Raw genomic sequence first — 9,415 nt, forward strand, 5'->3', positions numbered from 1 at the left:
GAATCCTATGATCAACTATTGTAGCAAACAATTTTGTATGAAGAATGGATCACTTCATACGTTTCTTTTAACTTTCCCAAGTTTACTTCTAACAAGCACAAATGATACACCCACAAAGAACAAAAAAGACAAACTGGAGGCACCATGGATGAATAAAATACGACTCCGACGGACCATTCATTCATCGACGACAACGAACGGAGATAGAAATTCATCCAAACCCCCAAACGAGGCGGAAACCCAGATGAAGGATACGAAAAGGCTAAAGGGGGACGAGAGATCTCTTCGAGGGCTGCGGGGAATCAGAAGAAGCGGGGGAGGAATCCAATTTTGTGTTCTGATAGTGGGATTTTTATCAGCAATTACCCAAGAGAGAGAAAGCGAGGAACTGGGCGATTCTGATCACGAGCTCGATCGCTGCGAGAGCAGCTTCTGTGTGGGAAAATTGACGCAGAAGAAGAAGCGGCGAGATTGATTGATTGATTGTTTGCGGGGCGGCAGAACGAAGAGATTATTACCACCGAGGAAGTTGTTGTTTAGGTCGCTGGAAATCGTAGTTGTAGCTTGAAATCGTCGCTGGGAGGGAGCAATGTCGGGGGTGACAGGCATGGAGGGTATGTCCGTGGCGCCTCGGCTCAGCCGCGCGGTGCAGAAGTTGGAGCGATGGGCTTTGCACCAACAAAGGTTTCCCTCATTCCCGATTCCCACTAAACTGTAGCCTCGTTTTGGCAAAATGTTGTCTTCATTTGCTGCAGCTTGTGTGTTACATGGTCGTGGGTTCAGTGATCGGAAACAATTTTTGATGAATTGTTGATATCAATGACAATTTGCGAATGGGATTTTTAGATTTTGGGTTGGTCATAAAGTGTGGTGCAACTTCTAATGTGGAGTTTGAGTTAGAAAGAATTCGGGATGGAGATGCTTAGAAGGGCTTCTTGGATGTGGCAGTAAGAGCAACGAGCCTATAGCATGGGACAAGATCAACCCGCGAACCGACCTCAAAAAACTGCCCTACGACAACCTTCCTCGCATCCTCGAGGGTAGTATACAATCAACTCTCTCCTGTGTTGAGACCTGTTTAAAGTACGTTGTTCTTGCTTCAAGGCCGAGAACTTTGTCACCAATGTTGATGCGTTCGGGGTGCGAGGTAGTGCTATTGAGGTGAAGAATTGCACACTGGTTCTGTCCTTGATGAGCCATCTTGCCAATCCTACTTCAGGCGTCTCTACGATTGCATTATGTTTGGTTTTTAGAACATCTGTGATAATGAGTCGTCACTCCTTGTATAGACCATGAGAAATGCAAAATTTTGCTGGACAAGCTCATCGTGGTCAAGTTGTGCGGTACACTTGGACGCTCTATGGGGACAACGCAGCCCAAGTAACCGACCTATCTATTCACCTATTTATATTTCAGTGAATTAACATTACATTGTAAATTGCGATCAATCTTCACAATAAGATCAAAATAACCAATTGTTAAAATCATTTGATGCAGGGCGCTTGTGGAAATTTGTTGTAAACAAAGTGCTGTGGACCTAGCAGTGCAACAAATAGAGGCAACTCTTCGTCCCTTACCTTGGTTCCTGTGCTAGCAGGACATGAATGGATTAACTATGGACTGTCAACTGTGTGCTTCCTGGTTCATTTTTGAGGCTCTAGATGTGCAGGTGCTGAATTCCAAGTACAATTCGAAGGTATCATTGGTCCTGGGAACCTCTGACAACACCAACAGAGCTATTAAACAGGCAGTGAAGAAGTACAGCACCTCGAATGTCGACATTGTGGTTTTCAATCAGGTAACCCGGAGTTTAGGGTTTGATATGTTTTAAAGGCATTCCATTCTCTTTGATATAATGTAATGAGGATGTGTCTTGTACAGTATGGAGAGGTGTAAGGACTATTCTAGAAGAACAAATTTCCTTCTTTAGTTAAAACGTTGTGCTTTTAACGCACTACAGAACTTGACTAGGCTTCTGTTCTGTTGCAGACAGAGTATCCGAGGGAAGTTTGGCCAGTGACGCCAAAAATCGGCGAAGATGGCGGGTGAGAGAAGCCTAGTCCTAGAATTAGAGCATTAGCTTGACGTGCCTAAATAAAAAAAAAAGAAGCTAAAGGAGCATAGACGGAATCCCTAATTTGGCCATATAATTCTAGTGGCAAGCTCTCTTGAGGATATGGCTAATCCTTAAGCTTTTACCTTGTACTGTATTGAAGGTATTTGACAAACAACGGAGACTTGTTTGCTGCTTTTTCTTTTAGTGGAAAGCTCGATGAGTTTCTTGCCCAGGTAAGTTGAAAATCACGTGCATGTTGCTGAATAATCCTGGTTATGATCGTAGACACCGTCAGAAGAATATTATTTTTCCGAGATACCCATTCTGATATGATTTTTTAATAATGATTCTTTGGGTGTGCAGAGAAAAGAATACCTATTCATCGCAAGTTGTGACAACTTGGGCGCTACCGTGGATCTCAGTATCCTTCATCACCTATCTGATTCTTATGTTCCAAGTGCTTTCTGCTTTTTGAGCGTTGAATTCAGTTTCCGTTGCTCATGCTTCGAATCTCGGTCCACTCACAGCGACTTTTTTTTCTTTCTTTCACGTGATTTTCAGATATGCTGAATTATATCTCTGAAAACCAGTGTGACTACTGCATGGAGGTATGTTCCTCCATCTTTCAATAATTAACAAATTAACAACAAATTGATGACCTGTATACCAGGTTTTTGGGTGCTATCTTTAAGTACTGTTAAACGTCCATGAATTATGGGTCATGAGGTTTCGGTCTCGAGCATATGATAATGCAGGTGACTCCTAAGAACGACACTGATGCCGAAATTGGAGCTCGTGTCTCATCTGAAGGCAACATTGAGGTGAACGTGTCACAATTTCTAAATTAACTCTTTTAGGGCCTTCAGGAGCATGATGTAAAAACCATCTCATATTTCTGGCTTAACCATGCATACGTAAAGACCTTGGTGGGCGCGATGTCTAATTTTTTCAACGCTCGCAGCTCTTGGAGTTCGAGGAAGCCTTTCCAAGTCAAGTAAGTTCTCGAAGGGCCGTGAAGAAGGAAGACGCCTTGTGGTTGAAGAGTTGTTTGGGAACGTAAATATTTTGCGCTCATCAGTAGTCAGATATGATTTCTCACACAAAACGAACTAATGATGTGCGCATTAGTGTTTGATGAATACATTGACTGTGAATATGACAGAGTGAAAAAACTCGGTCCGGAGATGTGAAAGTAGTCAACACGAATAGCACGTAAAACTTCCCTCTCAACCTATCCTATGCATTTCATAAAGTTCACGCAGATATACTCCGTTTTCTCACATTTTGTGTTGTGCTTTTGCAGTTACAATTCTTTTTAAAGACTGCTATAGTTTCTTGCCTTGTATTTTATCAATACTATTTTCATGTTGGCAGCTGGGTAAATCTGAAGGCTGTCAAGAGGTTGACAGAAATTGAAGCTCTTGATATTTACTGCTCTTCAAAGGTGGATACTATTTAGAATGTTAAAAAATTGTATTTATATTTATTTTTACTTTAAAAAAATTTGTTATATAATAGGATTCTAGAACATTTGTTGTTATTTTTATTTTTATTTTTATTTTTACAACAACGGTTTCATGCAACTTGCAATCTTCAGGGTTGTGAAGAGGGCGAGGATATTAAACTTCAACTGCAAACTGCAGGCGGGGCTCCACTCTACTCAGTTGATACCCTCTCCCTCGTATATTGATGCACTAATTTTTGGCCTAATGAAGAGTTATTATAGTCACTTCATTGCACTTTTCAGCATCTTTAGATTTTCATCAACCAGACGACTTATATTGCCAAGATGTGAGCTACTTCAGGTTGATGGGGAGATATTTGAGAATTTACCGATTGAGGGCAATTCGGACCTGCTTCTAGTTCAGGTAAACCAGGAGATGCAGTGTCAAAATGTTTGTGACTGAGATTGTGTCTGCAATTAGAAAAGTAATTGGGCCTGAGTAGTACGAGAGGTGCATGACAACTTGAAGATTTTTGAGCCTCGTGGAAGATGTTGGCAATTTCAGAACTCCATGCGTTTGAGGAATTATGCTTGTATGTGCAGTTCTTTGATGGGAGCATTGCTGTGGAGGTTTCACGGTCAAGGTTTCTTCCTATTCGAGCAACATCAGACTTACTTCTTTTCCAGGTGAGTTGAAAGAATCGTACTCCTGGGACACATGAAGAGTATTCTTTGAAAAAAAAGAAAAAAAGAAAAAAAAAAAAGAAAGCTTGCTCATAGTTGGTGTTAATCACCTTCTTGATTAGAAGGACCGATTCGGTAAGGGAAACTAACCCTTGTATATGCATTTCTTGTTGTGTAGTCGGATCTGTACACCGTGAAGGAGGGTGTTGTTTGCTCAAACCCAGTAAGGGGATCTGATACCAATCCCACTATTAAGTTGGACGGGATGAAGCTTCGGAAGGTAATTAAATCCTCTTCACCTGCACGGTAATCTTGACTATACAAAATGGAAACCAGTTTCATTGATTACCATACTGATAATCAATCATTATTAACCGACACAACTTTGGATTCAAAATTTTTCTCCAGAGTTTGAAGTATGACTAAGGTTCGGTATTTGTATTGCAGATGCAGTACTTTACAGAGCGCACGAAGAACAGACTCAGTCTCCTGGGACTGAGCAGTTTACGGGTGATCGGCGATGTCTGGTTTGGAAAAGACGTCGTTCTACAGGTGATCCTGTGTGACTATTCTCTTTTTTCTTTCTTTTGTCGTTTGTGGTAATTGGGTCTTGCAAAAACATCCAAGTCCAGTTCATTGTGAGTTCTAATGAACTTGCTGTGAATCGGGAGTTGATTTTCCAGTTCTTGCTTTCAGGGGAATGTTGTTATCTGGGCCAAGAAAGACGAGAGGATTGAGATTCCAGATGGCAAGACAATCAAAGATCAGGTGGACATTTTTGTCAGTAATTTTAAAGATTTTTGACGTTAAAAGTATCGGGTGAAATTAATTCTATCCTTAAATGTTTCTCAAGAGCAACAATTATCCAAGCCTTGATTGATTGGTTTCTGGTTTGTTTTCTGTGCCAAGCAGCTTGTTACAGCCGATCTAGGATGCACAGATCTGTAAGCTCACTTACAACCTCTTCGTGTAATCAACTTTCATTATGAACCATCACATTCGAGTTAAATACTTTGCGGGTGTATGAAATTGACTGTTACTAAGATTCTGTTGAATTTTGAGTCTAGAAATACAATCGACATAAAAGCAGAAGAAACGCAGTGGTACCATGAGCAGGAGAGCGACCCGGACATATTCGAGGAGGAAGACTTCCCCCCCTGCCCACCGGATTGGTCTGGTCTGGACATGGAAACCTACTCCAAACGAAAGAGCGAGGTAGTAGGAAAACCAATTTGGGTTCAAGATGTGGATGACGAGGATCTTGAGGAGCTCGGCTATGCTTCATGGAAATCGTATGTTGTTGACTCGTGCATTTCAAATTGGTGATCATTATTCTCTTCATGAATGCTACTGGTAAGATAACTCACATGTAGAGTTGAAGACCTGTGTAAGGGCTGTGAGGAGCAACGTTCGTACACCAAAAACTTATACCCAGAGAACATTCACATAAGCATTAAAACCATTCTACGGCTAGATCGAATGAGCCGGCCATGCAATCGAAAATAGAAACTTTCTGCTCCAAATTCTGTTTCTCCAGCAAGCCCAAGCCGGTGTAAAAATGCTCAACACGACTGTGTTTACATGATTGGAAATATAGCGGCAGAGCGGCCCAAAATCTTCCTAGACAGAAGTTCCATGCCCTAAATGCTCTATATCACTCAATTGCTATACCAACCTCACGTGAATGGGCTTTCAGTCCCCGGCTGATTTGTGACAGAGTGCAGAAAGTACCAAGATTCTGCAGTTTTTGTCATCAATTAATCACTTTTAACAAAGGGATTGAAAAAACCGAATTAGCGGAGACGCTGTTCGCTAAAACAAAAGCGACAAAATTGTCTTCCAAAAATTGATAATATCCACAACCAGACAAAAATAAGCTCTACAGCAGGTGGTCATATCAGCTTGAATCACCGGCATTCTAGAATGGCCAAAATATCCTGGATGTAATACAGTGGTGTTAGCTTGTAACAACTCCAGGTTACCCTAAGGACCCCTCTGCATTCCTCTAAAACTCACAGCTCTATCTACATGGAACAGTCCATAACTATATTAGCATTCCTTAACGCTGCAGATCTTGAGGGAAAAAGTTGGATGAACATACGCAAACAGTCCCAATTTCTGAGCTCTGCGCACTCGCTGCTGGAATTGGTGAAACTTGCCCAATATGTTGAATCCCGAGTTCGGTAAAGAATTTTACGGAGGAGTAGAAGGTAGTCGATCTCGAGGACACGATTTCCTTCTTTCTGTTACTCAGCAAGTTGATGGAGCCTTCATTCAACCATAGCCGCCATTGTTTAGACGCTGCCTTCTTCCATTTACACGTCTGCTTTCCCTGTCAACCCATCTGCATTCTCTGCCTTACGGACTCTAGCCCTTCGAGTTTCTGACTATGCGAGGGTAGTAGCATCGACGATGCACCCAGTTCAACGCTCTTCGACCTATCCATCTCAAAGAAAGGTCAAACCACTGCACTCTCACTTTCTCTCTGCAGCATCAGGCCACTACTCAGGAGAAACGTCCAAACAAATGCCTCGAAATATGCGCGACACCGCTGCATTGTTGTGATCAGCTTCGCAGACACATTGCGATAGCATCGCCGGTTTTCAGATCCACCACTGACACATCGGACTTTGTGCTGAAGTTTATGAAGCACACAGATTGCTTATGGAGCACCAGGATGCTGTGAACTCGGTCCCGGTCCTCACCAGACGTTTCCAATCGCATCACACCCTTGATCGGTTGCGTCGTGGTGTATCCCACGGGAACACTCCTAGCGCGTCCACTTGTGTCCATCACCATCACACTATGCCCGGACCTTAATTCAGAGAGCTTCGACGCCGCGCCGCCCTGCACCGCGACGTAGGCGGTCGGCGGACCCGCCGTCATGGAGTAAGGAACTAGCAGTCCCGAGTCGTCACGCGTCGTGCACTGGCTGTTGATTAGAAAGAGGTTCGATGGGGAGGCGCCCACGAGAAGGGACTCCCCCGGAAACAGCACGTCGCAGAGATGAACGTTCACCATGTCTCGCAGTCCATCCACAGATTGCAGTCCCCTGATCGTTTCCTTGACAAAATTTTGTACCTTAGAAACATTTGCAGCTGTTTTGGGGAGCGGGGGAAGTCGCTTGTCGGGTGGAGGGCCCGAGTCTAGATTGGAGAGCGGAGGAAAGATGTCTGCTCCAGCCCCGTTGAGTACAGATTGCGCAAAGGGGGGGAACGTTGAGATTGAGTCGCATCGCGGCTCGTCACCGCACAAACTAAACAAGTCGTCGCTCTCGTAGCCAGTTTGATCAGCCGGGAGGTGGTGCCCTTCGGAATCCACATTCACTGAGTGTCGAGCCAGGAAGTGGTCGATGGTAAAAAGTTCGTCCTCGTCGTTGAGGTGAGGCCTATTGGAGTTTTCGGTTTCTGTGAAGGAAGAGGTGCCTTTGTCCAATACGTTTGCAACAAGACCAGATGGGCTTAGATGGGAAGAGATTCCGGGGTTTGGCTTGTCTCGATGCTCTGCACTGTTCTCTTGTTGGCGAAAGTCATGAGGCCAGGAGGTGAGGACTGAAGTCGGCGAAGGGGGCGACACCTTCGACCTGATACCATCGACGCCTCCGCTGCGGCGCATGCGCGTCACGTCGCAGCTCAAGTGCTCGTAGTAAAACTTACGGCGACGGTTGTTTAAGCTCTTGTCGAGCACGACATGTGCCGCCCCACACGCAACAGCTTCTTCCACTATTGCAACCTCCCGCCGCGCAGTAGCCTTTATGGTTACAGACACCTTAATCTCCCTCTCCTCGCACAATTCTTTTAACCCTGGGAGCAAAGACCACGCCAATTTTTTCCGTGCAATCTCCTCTATGAAAAATCTCTTGTTGGCGCCCCACGTCTGGTCGTTCACCTGAACCTTGTAACCCAACGGCCCCCGAAGAAAGTCCATCGTTCCGACCAAAACGAGCGTTTCCCCTTTCTTCACTACATTTTTGAACACCCACACCATCGCAAGCACCAGCGCGTCTCGGGCATTTGCGTCGAATCCTATTACAATTGTCCGCTCGCTGGCTTCAGGATGTCTCTCTGGTAGGTGATAAATATCCGAAGAGGAGGAAGAGTTCGCGCTGGCTCTGGAAGGTCGAGAAGAGGTTTGAGAGCCGCAAGCTGAAGAAAATGAATCCGTGGAACTCTGAACAGAGATTCCCTCAAACGAACCCTTCCACTCCTTGTTACCTGGACGCTGCGATTCCGAACTCCCCGCACATGCCCCCGTAACCTGATCATTTCTATGAATATGGTCCTCGACAGTCTCTAAATTGACCCGACAGGTCATGGACTTGTCCGTCAACCTCTTTGACGACGTTGCAACTAGAGCAGAATCCACACCGCCTAGTTGCAAGGATTGAGCGCCTTGGGCAGGACCATCAAAGCTACGACGAGCGCTGAGACCCTTTAACCTCCTCATCCTGCAGTCAAATTCCCACAACCTGCTAACTACAACACCAACGCCCTCGCACAGACCTCCGAACCATTCAATCCCTCACGAACCACTCTGCCAGTGATCTCCACAGCACCAATCCTGTCCATTCTTCGTCTCTCAACCCAGCGCCCTCACTAACACTATTCTCGATCGCTTCGCAACTTCATGCCGCCTCCTCAAGCCAGCTTCACGCATCCTCACAAGCAGTTCCTCTCGTGCGAATCACACACATGCCGACCGATTGCTAATTATGTGCCTAGCCTGCCTGGACGCACCCACAGAATCGGTAACCGGTATAACGACACCCACCAACCGGCAGCTTTCTAGGGTGGGGAGGGGAGTTCGAGTCGATCACGCCGCTCTCGCTCTCTCTCACTTCATTCATTCAACCATTCACTCATTCACTCATTCATGCAGTCATTCAGTCAGTCAGTCATCGAACTCCGATCGTCGAGGGGACATGTTGTCGCTGGAGCTACCACCACACCACGTCATGAATTGCGCGTCGCATTTTCCAAGGCCTTCCGGTGCTTTCCTCTCTGGGGAATCTTAGGTGTGACTGCATGGATGGTGAGCTTCCGCAATAGCATCAGGCTGTGGCGGGGGCCCACCCGCCACATCGCAACACTCCCCTGCTATCGAGTTCTGTGTTTGTGTGAATTAGAGCTTCTTACAAGTAGTGCCATTGCCAGTCTCTCTCATGCTCGTCCCGACGACCTCGGTAAAACATACGCTCGTCCACGCACAGGCTACTATGTGCTAGTATTCTA

At 45.3% G+C, this 9,415-nt stretch overlaps 1 protein-coding gene across 1 annotated transcript; it reads left to right on the forward strand.

Annotated features, from left to right (window-relative positions):
• Positions 1-307: 307 nt before the first annotated feature.
• LOC112275992 (UTP--glucose-1-phosphate uridylyltransferase 1) lies at positions 308-5,814 on the forward strand. The gene is made up of 21 exons (XM_024506893.3): positions 308-684; positions 949-1,040; positions 1,290-1,380; positions 1,498-1,558; positions 1,670-1,798; positions 1,990-2,045; positions 2,217-2,289; positions 2,420-2,477; positions 2,618-2,664; positions 2,812-2,877; positions 3,018-3,050; positions 3,219-3,268; positions 3,431-3,500; positions 3,654-3,719; positions 3,862-3,924; positions 4,104-4,187; positions 4,363-4,464; positions 4,632-4,736; positions 4,881-4,952; positions 5,097-5,128; positions 5,252-5,814. The coding sequence occupies exons 1-21, from the start codon at positions 590-592 to the stop codon at positions 5,508-5,510; spliced, it is 1,704 nt and encodes a 567-aa protein (XP_024362661.1). The 5' UTR covers positions 308-589; the 3' UTR covers positions 5,511-5,814.
• The last annotated feature ends 3,601 nt before the right edge of the window (positions 5,815-9,415 follow it).

This window comes from Physcomitrium patens, chromosome 23 (assembly GCF_059467195.1).
Source record: "Physcomitrium patens ecotype Gransden chromosome 23, ASM5946719v1, whole genome shotgun sequence".
Lineage (NCBI taxonomy): Eukaryota > Viridiplantae > Streptophyta > Bryopsida > Funariales > Funariaceae > Physcomitrium > Physcomitrium patens.

Excerpts from the sequence above, each read along its gene's own strand:
- LOC112275992 (XM_024506893.3), top strand. The coding sequence starts at position 590 with ATGTCGGGGGTGACAGGCATGGAGGGTATGTCCGTGGCGCCTCGGCTC. Across the intron at positions 685-948 it reads TGGGCTTTGCACCAACAAAG|TAAGAGCAACGAGCCTATAG; the intron begins GTTTCCCTCATT and ends TGGATGTGGCAG. Across the intron at positions 2,046-2,216 it reads AAAATCGGCGAAGATGGCGG|GTATTTGACAAACAACGGAG; the intron begins GTGAGAGAAGCC and ends ACTGTATTGAAG.